Here is a 15704-nt window from a genome sequence, read left to right on the forward strand (position 1 = left end):
TATTCATGCCGTACATTGTTAGAAAGCTTAGATTCTCCCGATTCATTCAAGACCACTCACGAATTATATAGTTGCTCACAACCGTAATAGTATTAGCGGTTAGCTCGGCTAGCCACTTAGCTAAAGTAAGCTAACAGCTATAATGCTACATACCTTCAAAGTCTTCCCTTTATCCACAACGATCATCTTATGACTCAGGACTTTCTGTACAGCTCGACAAGTATCCATTCTGCTGAAATATGAAATCCGTTTCCATAAAACCGGAATACTTTCCTCAATATGTCCATGTATTTAGTCCAACACGTAACGTAACACACACGGAACAAACCATAAACGGTCCGTTTACGTCATTTCCTGACCTACACGTACATCTGTGGGACACGTGACTGTTTTGTTTACGTCCGTGAGCTCCTCTTCTTTCATACTACACCACACACCAGCAGATACCCTCCGGCCTCCGGCCTTCGTCGTCGTCGTCGTCGTCTTCTTCTTCTTCTTCTTCTGGCCGACCAGGTGCATTAAGTGCGTCTTCTTTGGTTTTATTGCCGCCACATACTGCCCCGGATTTGTAACGACAAGCTACATTCACAGACAGAGTCCCATTATAATTATTTTATGAGCGAGAAAAAAGCCGAAAAATCTATTTGCGGCGGACGTAATTCTTTAGTGGCGGACCGCCACCAATAAATGAATGTGTGGGAAACACTGACTGTCAAGGTGTCTTTCAGCAAGGCTCTGAACCCCAGTAACCTCTGACACTGAACATCTCCAGTAGAGCTGCTCAGTTGATGTAAGAAACCCCCACTGTGGGTATAATGGGCAGCTTGCAGTAACAGTATGTGAATCTATATGAATATTAAGTGTGCAGTTGTTTGAAGACATCACAATGCTCTGTCATCTCTCCTTGCATAAATCATGGTCTTAAAGAAAGAGATAAAAGATAATAAAAACACTGCTAAATATTTTTTTTCCTTTGTCAAGATTAAAAATCTAACAAAACTAAATCCAAGAAAGCAAAATTCATTTATCAGTTATATTGTAGTTTTTTAGTCTATTCATCTCTATTTCTGGAGCTACATTTTTTTAAGCCTGAAAGGAAAAGTGCCTGAGTGGTCTTTTCTGAGAACATAAAGAGGAAAATTGCCTAAAGCCATGCCGCTAAAGCCATGCTTAAGGGTAGAAAGAAATGAAACATTACCGCAATATTTACATCACACTACATTGGAAAAGCCACCTTGTCATTGCTGATTCACTCTTGGAAGATGATCAGTTTGCCATTATGCAATAGGTGAAAGGAATAGAAATACTGAACCTTGATTCTCAGCCGTCTGTGCTCTCGTAACACTTTCAGGACATGTAACAGTTTCATTCTGCAGTATGTGGTAACCTGAAATATCAGAGACATAACAGCCCCTTAGTTTCTAAATTAAGTGAATTGTAATTTGAACAAAAGAATTATGAAGTGAATTATTGATGTGTAAATCTGTGAAACAAATCCAATTGTGAACCAATAGTCACTGCTTGCATTTATACAGTACATACATATGTGTTGCTTAGCAACCAGCTCAATAGCTGCTATTGAAAACACATCATCACAATAATATTCAATTAGCATAAGTACAAAGAAGTGGAAATATTATCATCCAATAAAACTCTGCAGCTTAGCATTATTTTCATTCTTTTTTTTTTTTGTTTTGCTGCTTGGAAAACGCATACTTAGAGTTTCAAGCAATATTCTTAGTTATTATGAAATCATTTTGAAAAGCACAGCCTTGAGTAACATTTATGTAAAGTAGGCAACTAATCATCAACAACACTGCAATAAAAAGTCTGACATACAACCCTGTAGAGCGCTCACCTGTCTTCCTGCAGATGTGATAACAACTGGTTATACATGGTGTTGTTAATCGTATTGGTTCGAGGATGGTGTCGGGTGTGAATAGCCTCCTTGATCTTTGTCAATGACCTTTCACCCCTGTGCTGTGCCTCTGTGTGTGTGGGCGGGGGTTGCCATATACTTACAGCATCATCTTGTTTCATCCGGCTTCAATCTGTCAACAATAACAATCATACATAAAGCCAGACAGACAAAATTTAAGTAATTGTTTAATTGCTACTAATTCTTTAATCGATACGATCAAATACTGTATTTGCTTTAGAATTCACATTTTTATGTTCACAATAAAATCAGAACATATACTAACACATAACACATACTTACTGACACTATTTTTTGTCAGGTTCCATTTGTGTGCTTTAGAAAAATGTATTGAATAGTACAATTAAATGCTAGTACACCATCATTATATAACTGTATTCATGTGCGTTTGCATAATTATACATTTAAGGTGTTATGGGAGTCTACAGAAATCAGCAAGGTATGTCTTGTTAATGATCAGAAATCAAATGTGTGTCATTGCTTTACATGAGTTAATGTCAGAGAAAGTCAACTTTTCTAATGCAGTCAAGCTTGGTATCACAATCACTTACTAATTTATGAAAATCAATCAGTGGTTCTACTGTTTGTTTCTATTGATGTATATTTGGTTTGGTAACTAAAAGACTTCTATGCTAAATGTCCAGTAGCAGGTATGTCCAGCTATTTAGCTCCATTCGTCCCACGCAAAGACAGAGAGGGAGCGTACTGGCATCCTCCATCCCCCTGGCAAAGTACTGCTGGCTTTTTGCCAAGTGCAATGGACCTGCTGTCTATTGAGACACCTGACATTGTGTCATTACCATCTCATACAGTCTCATTCCTCGACTGACACATTGCCTTGAGGACTATATATTATCTGGATAGTGTACTGTATATTGTCTGGTATCTGTGATCTACAATTTTCTGCTCTTTGCTTGACAAGATTCTTCACATTTCCTTTCCTTTTTTTCTCTTATCAGTCCTCTGCACTTCTTCCTCAATAATTTGGCTCTGCTCATCGTATCCAGAGTTTTTACATTATACAGTATATTGTGAGATTTTGTTTAGGCAATTAGAGCAAAAATACAGCATTATAATTAGTAGGCATGAGACTGTGGCCTGTTTGTGATATAGGCTGGTAGAAAAGGCCTAGTTTCACATGGTAATGTTGTCTAATGCCTCTCTAATCTCTAAACCTTGCATGTGGAGTTTTTATAATGATGTAATTGCCCTAATTGTCTTCTTTCAGGTTTTCACCCAGCAGGTGGTGCTGTTTCATTCACACATGCATGCACCTCCTTGATTGCAAACATACAGACTAAATACTTTCATCAGTAGCTCAGCAGGGCTTCAGGAAGACAGGTTGGACCAGCATTTGCTCACGCCCTTGGCCCGACCTCCACTTAATACCACAGCACCACTCTTGTTGGGTCTGGACGTCGGCCACAGATCTCAAAGTGACCGTCATCACCAAGCAGACAGCAGTGAGACATAGCACCAGGGCAGCAGTCTGATCTCTGTATTTTATGACTCTTTTAATATTGGAAAAGTGCTCTTCAGTGGACACTCGAGCAGGGTCATGTTAGTTGAACGGTATTGGAAGGGACAGCGACAATGAAGAAGTGATTCAAAATATACTGCTGTGGTCCCTGGACAGAGACAGAGTAAGCATTTTGTAGTTAGTGAGGCGATGGCGCAGTGTTGTGTTGTGTGCTGTAGAGTCTCTATTGAAGCTTCATTCACACTGATGTTCCCTTCAGAGCTGAGTCATGCAAAGCTCCATTGACTCCTGACTCTGATCCATTTAGACTGCAAGGGCTTACAGACATCACATATTCTAGGCATTTATTTTTTGCTGTCGACCTGTTTAATACTATTCTGCTCCTTTGTGCTCCATCCCTATTGTATTATTTTCCAGTGGTTCCCAACATTTTTATGTCATGTAACCCTACAGCCTTGTCATTAAGTCTTGAATTGACTTTAAAGTCATATTACGCAGGATTGCATCATTCAAAGCTGGCCCCTCTTCCTGCTCAAACAGAGTAGGCTGAGAAGTCAGATAACTAAAATGCAAGTTTCTGATTGCTTCACAGCTCTAAAGCACAAATAAATATGAACCCACCTCTGTATACCTCCACCCTGCTGGAAGGTGCAGCATTGCTTGAAATTGTGTAAATGCAGAGCTTCATCCTGTCCAGTGTGGCTTCTCTACTCTGCAAGTGTGTGTAGGTGAGCCCCGCCCTCAGTCAAGCAGACACACAGACCTGCAGCTCTTTATACATTCATGACACAAAGACAGAGAGCAGAGCAAAGGAGGGAGACAGAGACAGCAATGTAACCTAGTCACTACGCTACGAGTCCCAACCTCACAACCTGCGTGTTGTCATTGGCTGTGGTCTACACAACCACTGCCATCTGTTCACTTGTTCACTAGTTTTCTGCATGTGACGTTAAAGTGTTACGAGTGACTTAAGGTTATGCAATGAACACCAGAGTTGGTACTTTATTGGTTATTGCGACATACATTTTTTGTAATTATATTTGTGTTAATTCCCTACTTGGTTGTGGATCTTTTTCCTTTTTATCAAAGCATACTTACTCTTTCAAAGTACCTTATGTTCTCTATTCTATTCTATTCTATTCTATTCTATTCTATTCTATCAGTGTACAGACCATAAGCAGTAGTATTGAATATACTGTAAATGCAGTGACTCGTGCTCAGTGTAGCACCACTTTGGTGTCAGGCTGCAATTATTGACTGCGGTTTTATCCAGTAGACTTCTCGTCAGTCTCTGGGGACTGCAGAGCTAAATGACAAATTGCTCTTTCACACATCCTTTTATGCACAGCTACACAGGCTGCTTTGGCCAGTGCTTGAAGTACTACCAGCCACAAGCCTCCTGCAAAAATCTTGAATTCCTTTTAAGAGCATTTATTTTTCTTTTGTCTTTGCCTGCAGGTTCAAAAAACTCTTTATCTCTAGTTGTGTCCCATCACTCCTAAGGCTACTTTAATTTGGGTGTCTGAAGGCCAATAATGCTGCTGTTATCTTTAGATAATTGCCTCAAATCAATCGTATGATAAAATGTCAATGAAAGAAAATCGAACAACATAAAGCAAATAAAAAATGAATTGTCAATGGACCATCCAGCTAACTCAATTATCTATTTATTGGGAGTAGTGCCAGGGTTAAGGTCTTCACATACACAAGCAAAGTATTGATGTTACACTACATCAAGCTCATTTATCTCCTTCCCCCACCTTCTGCCAAATATCGTCCAAGAGGTGATTGAATCTTGCTGTCTAACCCTGCCTCAGGCGATTATGTGGGCTGATCAATATTTTCCCATTTTTGCTTCTGCTTGATCTCCTCTCCATGCTGTTCTGATCAATCGTTTGTTTTATCTTTTACATGTTAGCCCTATAGTGGTTGGTCAAAGCTGGAAATACTTGTACTTTTTGTACAATCTCAAATACAATTCTTAGAGGTTAATTTAATACATTTTCTACCACATCAAAAGTCAGTACATGAACAGCATTTTTTATTTTAATGTGAGTTGTGACACCTTTGTTGTGTAACCAAGTCCTTAAACGTGAGCATAAAAGGGTGCAATGGCCAGAAAGAGACAGTAAGTGTTCATTAATGAGATCTTCACTGCAGTCATTGTTGAAAATTGTTTTGATTTTACATTCTGCTGGAGTCTGAATCACGCCTTCAACTGGTTCAGTTTTGTGGTTCTTACCTCAGTGATTTCGAGATAGTTTTGTTCAAAATATGCTTGTTTGGTGTTGTGTTTTGCATTCCCATACTTCATTATGGCCACTGTGTCATTGCAAGTAGTTCTGTACTTCCCTCAGGCAAAATGAATGTGTTGGGTTTTTTTTCAATCCACTCAATTCTTCAACCTTTCATTTTTGTATTTGCTAATTTTGAACAGGCCATTTTAATGTATCAAGACACTGTCTGATTTAATATGAAAAAGTATGGTTTGTTCGATTCCAAGGCAAAACAGTTGTTGGTATGATATGACTAAGCTACAGCTGAGCTACAGTGGCTACCTGATACATTGATTGATCAGAGCCCACTTTACATCCGTACAACCCTGCATGAGTTACACAAATTCAAGGTCTGCTCTGTTAATTTCCAACCAGTTGTGATTTTCACCTGGGCCACTGGCCATTTAAGCCATTACACAAATCAATAGTGGCTGTTACCTGCTTGCATTCATGGACAAGGACAGTATTTCACACAACCACCTACACACGAATACACACAAGCACTTTCAGAATTGTTGACAGTGAAGCTCAGTGATGCTCCAACAGGGATTATGACTGACAAAAAGAGATTTGTGAACGTGACTGATGTAGCATGTCCTAGAGCCTCCGCTGGTCTGTGCACTGTTCATTGTCCTTCATGTAACATGGCTAACATTGCGCTTATTAACACTGACATGCTGAGTTTTGACCATGCCTCCTCTCTCTCCAGCCTCCAACATCCCTTCCTGTCTCGCAGCCTGAAGGAGAGAACCCATCCCTTGCCCACCCTCCCCTGCTGCTAGCTTGCACCAGCATGGCAGACAGTCGACAGCCAGAAGACGGTGCCCCTCAGTGGGACCCATCAGGGGGGCAGGAACCCACTGGCACTCATGGAGCCAATGGTTACTCTTCTTCCACCTACAGGACCTGCCAGCCTGGTGCAGCCCACATGACTGCGGCATCTTATACTACCAGGGAGAACGGGTTCAATGGGGAGTTAACTGGTGCTCCTGCTATAACTGCAGGTAAGATGTCTTTATAATTTCTCTTGTTTTACTTGTCATCAGATGGGTTGTGTTGAGGAACAGAGATTTAATGTAAATGAACCTGGATTATATAGAGGTCTAATGTAAGCCCCTTTTAGCCAGAACTTAATGGGTCAAATTTTGGGGCATTTTATGCCTTTTTAGTAGTTTCAACAGGAGAGAGAAAGATAGCAAACTCAAACTGTGGGCGTTGTCATTTTTGGCTACTGCCTTAAACCCCTAGGCCACCAGGGCAACCCTAGAAAGTCATTTTTTCATATATTATTATAATCATAATAATAATATGAAACCCTGTTGCTTTTGTGCTGGTTTATTATTGGTTTTCTTCACAAATATTTGCGCAAATTCATTTGAGATGGTAAATGGTGGAAACGAGATTTTACCCATCGATTATAAGTTGTGTGTGAGTGATGCACAAGAAATGTGACCTCAGTCAGCCAGAGGGTGGCACTATGACAACAAACTTTATGTTTTGGTCCATTACTTTTGAACAGTAAGTCTGTCCTCGATTCTGTTGATGTCACGATTTTTGTCTGATTGCTACCAAATTTTTTTGGATCATTATTGGACTAACCTTATCAAAACTGTAAAATGCTTGTTGATATTTTATAAGTTTTCAAGATATTGACTAATGAACTTCAAAAGGGTGTGGCTCATAAATAGAACATAATAACATAATAACAAATCAACAACCATTGAGCCAATCATCACAAAATGTCCAGGATATATCTGCATAAGTGCAACAAAACTTGAAGGTTTCATTCAAATCAACCACTAGGGAACGCTGCCTTGAAATGTTAGATTTTTTTTTTACTAATTTGATGAAACGTTAAACAAGCTTCTATGTATATTTGGCCCATGATACACAAGACTTAACACATTTAGCATTCATAATTTATCCTTGTTGATTGGTTCAGAGTTGCATGTGGCTACATCAGCAAAAAGAGCAAATGCGATGTGTCTCTACCACACTTAAAGCAAGTACAGACATGGAAGTAAGTAGTGTAAATCCACAAAAAAGAAAGCTGGCAGCCAGTGGATAGTCAGAATCAGGGAGAAAGGAAGCTGGTAATATTAACTTTTGTTTTTTAAGGACAAAAATGAGAAAACACTGCAAGCACTGCTGACATATATTTTAAAATAATGTTTTAACAATCAAGGCTCAAGTGCAGATAAATGTCACTAAGTCCCTTCTGCTAAGTGCATTTGTGTTACAACTTTGTGAACACGGACTGGTACAGTGGTGATTCTCAAATGGAAAAGCAGTTAGTAAATGCGTTTTGGGTTCATGTGAAAGTGTTTGATGTCAGTGAGGGCAAATCAGATGGAGAGGAAATTCCAAATCAGAGTCGTGTTTTGGGATTTTGTCTGCTTGTATGTGTGCACATATGAGTGTGCAGTGTTTGCATATGCATGCTTGTGTTTGAGAATGTGATCGCACCTGTCAGCATTCTCATATGACATGGTCATATGTGAATTAGTTTGCATGATAGTGATGTGTATGTGGTGTTTTGAAATATGTTTGTCCTGTCGACTCTTGTGCGTGGGTTTGCAGCACTCTACGTCCTTTTCAGAATCACATACTGTTATTAACAGTGCTATAATTAACACATAAAATCTGTTTCGCTACCCTTCAGCCCCCACCTCACCCTCCCTCACACCCTGGAGACAAGAACAATAAGGTACCATTGGTGTAACCATGGCAACAGCTCCCCTACAATTTATTTTGCCAGGGCTTTTGTTCTTTTTCGCCTGTAGCTTGCCACAGACATGGCCATTTTACATACACTGACAAGAGCCCAATTAACCTCCCATCTCCACATTATTAGGGGTTACCAGATTTGAACACTGATAACAGTATTTTTGAATGTAGCTGCCAATTTTTATGGCCACAATGCCCATCTTAAGTTTTTAAGTATCATTAAATCTTGCTTTTAACAGAAACAATGGTGTAAATGAATGAGCCAAATACATCTGCTTCCAGGAACATTTGACATTTCAAAGTTTTCTCAAGTGCTTATATCTTGAAAAAGAAATTAAAAGAAAGATTATGCTTTATCATCACAAAATGGCTCTTGATTAAATGTAAGATTCAAGTCAAGCTGATTTTATTTAGAAAGTATGGAAGAAACAGCTGCTATTCAGAGGTTATTTGTGAGTTAATGAATGATTGATTTTAGTGTCTGGTTTTTTACATGATCTCTCCCTCATAAAATTATCCAGACACATTAACAAACCAAACATTCAGCTTGTTGATTATCTAACAGCACAATACACCAGCATCATCCAAACGCACACATAAACATAAACCACCCACAATTGACTCATGATTAGGTCTGATTTCTTTCTGTAAATGACAAAAAAAAAACATATCTGCCCTGCAGTAACTGGCCTGATTCCATGTATGTTTTGTTTGCACAGAAAAACAGTGTCTCGAGTATCACCACAAAGTAGTGGTTGGGGTTCCAGAGGTTGAACATATTGTTCACTTATCATCATGTCAGTGGTTCGGTCCCTGACTCCTCCTGTCCACTTGTTGAGGTGTCTTTGGTCAAAATACTGACTGAACCCCAAATTGCTCTAGATGGTTGAGCCAGGACCTTGCATTATAGCTTGCTGACATCAGTGTGAGTGTGTGTGCGAATCGGTGAATGAGTAGCAGAAACATTGTAAAGCACTTTGGTGGAAAGCAGTACAGTATATAAGTGCAGCCATTCAAGATCATTTTTTGGCCTATTACATTTCAACTTCTTCACACTGAATTCAGCAGGCTAAGATCAACTACTCTCCAACAAGTGTAATGTGGACAGTTTCAACCAGTGAAATAAACCAGGTTTTTGTCAAAAATACATAATACAAGTTCTATATGCAATATTTTACAAATCCATTTACATTTATTATTTTTTTTACAACCAATGAGCAGTGGCGGAGCTAGACTTTTATCCTTGGGGTAGCAAGGGGGTGGCCAAGTGTATTTCAGGGGGGCAATGGTTTATAGACATAACGAGTGCTGCACAGCCTACCTGTTTATGTTGTGTTTACTATTTTTTTTTAAATTTTACATGGACTTATGGATGTTGGTCTTGTCTTGTGTTGACATGTCATGACTGGTCATTTTTGTCTTATACTGTATACGTATACACACACACACACACACACACACACACACACACACACACACACTGTGATTATTTTTGGTGCAGAATTTACAAGTTAATTAAGGCTTATTGACCTTTCTTATATACACATGTAAGCAGTAATTTTCAATCATGCTTAAGTAGCCACATACTAAGCAGACAAAAGGTGCAATTTTGAATGCAATCGCAGTCAAAGACTTCAAATCTGCAACTGTTTTTGCGGTGCCGTCAATCATCTGGGGGGGCAGTTGGGGTAGCCAATCAGATTTCGGGGGGGTCAATTGCTCCCCTAGCCACCCCTGTAGCTCCGCCCCTGCCAATGAGGGAACAGGTTGTAACGGAACTTGGGAAACTTCCCCGACTTTGATGGTTGGATATATCAGTCTGTGGACTGATTTTTGTGTCAAGGACCCACACCACAAAAACGGTACTATCCAAGTAGAAACATCATTCAGATATTAGCTCTCCAGCTAATGAGACGACTAGCTGCCTCCATCAACCAGTGTACATATCACAACAAAACACCACTGCAAGGGCAAGTCACCCACTCCCAACCACACACACAGCTAAAACAATATTATTTCCCCAACAAAGGAGCAGAAAAGCTGTGGAGCGATAACAGAGCATAATTTACCCCTTTTATATTTTCTGTTGATAGGCTAAAAGTGGTAATAAACAGACATCTCACAACAAAACTGCAATGGAGTCTGACTGAGTAGGAGTGAAACACAGTGCAAAACACAACATCAGAGATCTTCTATGTTATTATGAGAAGTGTAAGCAAGGAAAAAGAAATCCCCTGCAGTAGTCTTGTGCTGATGCTCGCTCCATGAGCACCAAGATGCTAACTGAAGCTCACTTAACACTGGTGTCACTAATGAGAATCCATTTCTGATTAAATAACTGTATTATACTTTACTTAAATATGATGCACACTTGTAATGTCCAAGACTCTACTCACATTTCTTGCAAATCATTACTTTCTAATAGAATAGAGAAGCTACCTTTGTGGCAAGTGGGTCTACATAATTAGCAACTCATGTTTGCCTTTTGCTCATTATTGGCACATATCAAAGACATGAGAGCTGTAAACAGCCTCCTTTTGACTTCAAAGTCATGGCTTCAAATTGATGTCAAGAAAACACTTTTTTCTCTGAGAGGGTCAAAGCTTTAAAGACTAAGCCCTTTATTTAGAACTTGGGGTTGATTCTGGTAATATGGTTTTTCTGAGCCACATCTGTTGTAAGGATGTCTTTGAAATCAGTGTACCAACAAATATCTCCTCTCAACTTTTTTCATCAGAAGCTGACATGATTAAAATTACAATGGCTGATAATGATGGACTGGTATACAACATAGACCAAACTGCACAAAATGAATCAGTTCCAAGTGAAAGCTGTCTTATTTATGATCAGTATATAGATACACAATTTTGTAAATTATCTGCATGAACACGACAGCAGCTGTGTAATCAAAGCTGTGTTTTTCTCCAGAGCATTTTGTCAGCATACATTAGCATAGCTCCAAGGCTGGAGCAAGACCGGTATAAGTGGGGCAGGATGGGTGACAGAAGGGCTGTTGCTGGCACTCAGTGAGCCTTTTCTCCCAGTGAAAAGCTCTTCAGACACAACAAGAACTACTGAAGTATGAAATTACCCCCTTGACTTTCCTCAGACACAAAGTTGAAAAAGCCAGTCAGCCATGCTCAAAGTGGTCAAGAGAAAGAGATGGAGGGAGGAATAGAGAAAGAAAGGGAGTGAGCGAGGTCATAGAAATAGAAAGAGTGCAAAACATTGTTCAGTTTACTGAACTGATGTCTATGTTATTGAGCAGATGTAAGTATCTGAAGCCTCCATGTCATCAGTGTAAATCAGTATGTGGATGCAGCAGAGGGGAGATTTACCCAATTCATACTAATGAAGCTCTGGTGTGAAATGACACACAGACAGGGACAATTTCAAAAATGTTGTTAGATTTTACTGTAGAATTTTACTTTACATTACTTTAGCACAAAATGCAAATACAAGCACATTTTATCAAAAAAGTAAACACTTAAATATGTCATAAAAGTAATACAAAAGACAAAACAGTTTTTATTATCAACTGGTATAATTCACTGTCTTAAAGCGATGTTTCGACGTAATTTCGACATAGCGTCATATGCACTATGACGTCTATCTAAACACCCCCTCAGCCCTTTTTTTAAATTTGGTTGCAAATTGTTGGAGTTAGAGCCATCAGCCGAATGGCTTAGTACAGGCGCTAATGGAACCAAAAGTGTATCTCGTAAATTACCCCACTAATAATGCCTGGATTGATATCAAACTTCTACAGTAGTACAAATAGGGTCTTTACTCATAAATTGATGCATTGGAACGTTTGTAAGTACACCAGGAGTTTATTAAAATAACATTTACCTGATGGCTTTTTAATTAATTAATTGAATTAATTACAGCCTCCAGGTCCCTCCTTCTTCCTCTCTGCTGTGCTGCAGCCCTGCCTTCTAAGCCCCTCCCCACAGAGGAACCTGCAGTGCACCTTGCATGCACGTGGAGGCTCGTCCCTACAGTAAGAGAGGAAGCCTGTTTGACCAGTGAGAGCATGCGCTGCACGGGGGAGGAGCGCTGCCGAGTGATAGAACACGCTGTGTGGGGGAGGGCTGCCAGCAGCGTGTGTACAGTGTCATTGACACTCCTCCGGACTCTGATTGGTTGTTTTACTCGGGAGCGAATGGATTCTTGCTAATCATTTTACGACCACTGGGTGGAATTTTGTCACAGCTTATCTGTATCTTATTCTACTGTCAGATCATAATGACAATTTTTGCAAATCTAATACAAAAATAGTTACAGACTGCAGCTTTAAGTACCACTGAGTTTATGGTTTAATGTGATTTAAATTTAAAAAAAATTAAGTAAATGTTTAGGAAATCTTAGATTTCAGTAAAACAAAAGTGGACTGGCTTTATGAGATTCCCTCTGATTTATATTATGTGTCATATTTCAGGTATATACAGTATATTTGTTATAGTATTCAGCCATGTTACACAGCAATCATATTGGAGGCTACAGACACAAAGGCTGAATCAGCTACGACATGTTGCTGGCATCTGAATTACATTGGGACCCAAGTCACTGGCCCACCAGTCTGTTGCTATGGCGACCACTGTCTTTATCCATTTCGGTTGCCGACTGGTATCATACCAAGCAGCACTCCTGCTCTCTCTGTGCCCTCTCAGTCCTGCTGTGTGTGTGTGTGTGTGTGCGTGTGTGTGTGTGGCTTTCTGGCTGTGTGTTGACTCTGGTCTATCAGTCGTAGTCTCTGCTCAGAGACGGAGTGTTCTCAGCTTCAGTCTGCCTGTCATACAGGTAATAAATGCTCTTACTTCACTGTCTGTGTGTAGGTATGTTATTATTTTTGTATATTGATGTAGATCCACAGATATGATGTAACCTTTCTGTATATCAAAGCAGCTATTTGTGTATGTGATTTATTCTCCTGCCAAAGCCAGTGAAAGCCAGACTGTTATTTCATTTGACATCACTCTGTCAGAGAAATGCTGAGACGACCAGACCAGACTAGTTTTCGTCACTGTCATAGCTTTGTGGATGCGACAAGGTCATTTTTTTCAGCGCTATTGCTTTGTGAATATGCATGTCTGTGTATTTGTTGTAAGACTGGAAATCCATGGTGTCTCACTGAGCCCTGTACGCTTCTTGTTGCTTTTACATGATTTTTTTAACTGTATGTCTGGAAGAGACTGCCTTTTTTTATGCACAAAGCCAGATTCATGTTTTTTTTTAACATTACATTAGTTTCACCCATTTTCAAGAGAGTTTTTAACACTACAGTGCTTTTGACAGTTTTAGGCATGTGGTGTTATAATTAACTAACTTATTGAGAACATATTTTGTCAGATGTTGCATTGCTCCAATGTCACAATCCTTTTTCAGTTGAACACTAAATTAAGGGATATATATGAAAAAATATTTTAAATGACAAAAAAAAATGGATTCTGATGTCACTGTTTCTGTAACCTCCAATCAAAAATCCAGTTATCGCATTCCATCCTGAAGGTGACATGAATGTGAACATGGCTAACCACCCAATAGTTGTTGAGTTGTTTCACTAAAGAATGACAAATTTCAACTACTTTTTGCCAGTAAAGGAGGAGTCGAGTTAACTCAAAATATAACCACAGAGTATCTTACCACTGGTTCCAAACCCTGAATTTTAACTTTGGACTGTGTGGATTTACAGTGACCTGGCAGGATATTAATGAGCACTGTAACAAAAAGCAAAGAGAACATCACATGATTCAAGTTCACGTTGTCATATGTTTTAACCATGGGGGGCAGATGATGACTAACATTTTAACAGTCTTAAGTCTCAAGGCATTGTGCCTAAAGACTGTGTTTTAGGCTATTTTAGGTAACTAGTTTTTAAACTAATTTATGTAAGGAGCCCAAGTCAGCAGAGTTATTTAACCCATGAGATGTAAGATTCAGGGTTTGTTTTAGTTGTTTGACATTACAACCATTGAATATGTTCCTCTAGTTTTAAAAGAAAGAGTTTTGTCTAAACCCTTAAATAGGTAGTGTTCATTTATTCCACTTTGCTATTGAAAATGGGAAATGGCTGCTTTGAGTTGGTGAGTGGGTGTTAAGTGTTAAGTGTTCCCGGTAGAAGCATGCATGTGTGTGTGCCTGTATGTGTAATTTTTGTGTATATGCCTCCAGCCTGTTTGTGTTGATGTGTGGGTGATATTGGATAGAAAAAGGTCCTGAAACAGCAGCAGTAAAAGCATTACATTGGCACCCAACCCCACATAACCACTGTTACCATGCAGATGAAGGTTGAGTATAGTCACGCTCTGCATGAAATGCAATGTTTAAACTGATTCCTACAGACAGATGGAAGCTTTAATGCAGACACTATTAGAGAATTTGAGTGACCTGTTGTCCCTGTTTTGCCCTAAATTGATAAGAGAGCATTGTTGTGTGTCCCGTTTCTACATTAAAAACATACACAAACTATCATCATAGATTTACTTTGTTTTTACTTTAAGATTTACTCACTGTGCACCTTTCCTACAGTGCTGTCCTTGTTTAGCACCTGCTTCCCACCAGTGCCAGACAGTGTTGACAGTCTCTTTCTAACTGTTAAGACTAGTGTCGTGATGAAAAGCGGGATTGTAATATTACTTCAATTTTCTTGCAAGAGGCTGAATTCATTATTGAGCAGTATGAATGGTAACAATCAACAAGCTGAAATTGCATTTCATCCTCCAAGTTGAATAGAGAAAAAAGAGGAAGCTGGGAATTGTAATAGATATCTGGTGTGTGCAGTCAGTCAGACAGCTTAAAATATTTACAAGCAACTTTTCAGCTCAGGTCATATTTAATAGTTTTAGTTGAACAGGGTAAATTCTCAGGTAGTCCTAATGGATTCTTTTTTTGTATTAATTTCTTTACTGATGAATGCAGGTTTAACAGACACTCTCAAGGTCTATTCACTTTTCTCAGTTTTTGACTTTCTTTGGTTCTACATATTATAGAGGAAAATGCAATTTCAGTACTCGCACACTTTCGTTGATCACAATTCCCCTACAGTCCCCAGTCTCCCCTTCACCCACCCTCACTGGAGATGAAAAATTGCTAATAGTCATATGTACCACCCTGCACATTTTAAACTCTCCCTGTTGAAGCAGCAGTTATGAAATAAAGGGAGGAAAAAAGGAAAATGATGCAGAAAAGAAAAAAAGAAACATATAATAGTCTACTCTGGTGGTAAGACCATTCCATTTCCCAAATAATTTACTTATCATTTCATATCTGATCTTTTCCA

At 39.2% G+C, this 15704-nt stretch overlaps 1 protein-coding gene across 1 annotated transcript in view; it reads left to right on the top strand.

The window, feature by feature from the left end:
• Window positions 1–6488: 6488 nt before the first annotated feature.
• The window catches only part of map2 (microtubule-associated protein 2), a 39372-nt gene continuing 30156 nt past the window's right edge, over window positions 6489–15704 (top strand). The window contains exon 1 of the mRNA XM_053329153.1: window positions 6489–6699. Within this exon, the coding sequence (XP_053185128.1) occupies window positions 6489–6699 (211 nt within the window). The remainder of the gene's footprint in view (window positions 6700–15704) is intronic.

This window comes from Scomber japonicus, chromosome 11 (assembly GCF_027409825.1).
Source record: "Scomber japonicus isolate fScoJap1 chromosome 11, fScoJap1.pri, whole genome shotgun sequence".
NCBI lineage: Eukaryota > Metazoa > Chordata > Actinopteri > Scombriformes > Scombridae > Scomber > Scomber japonicus.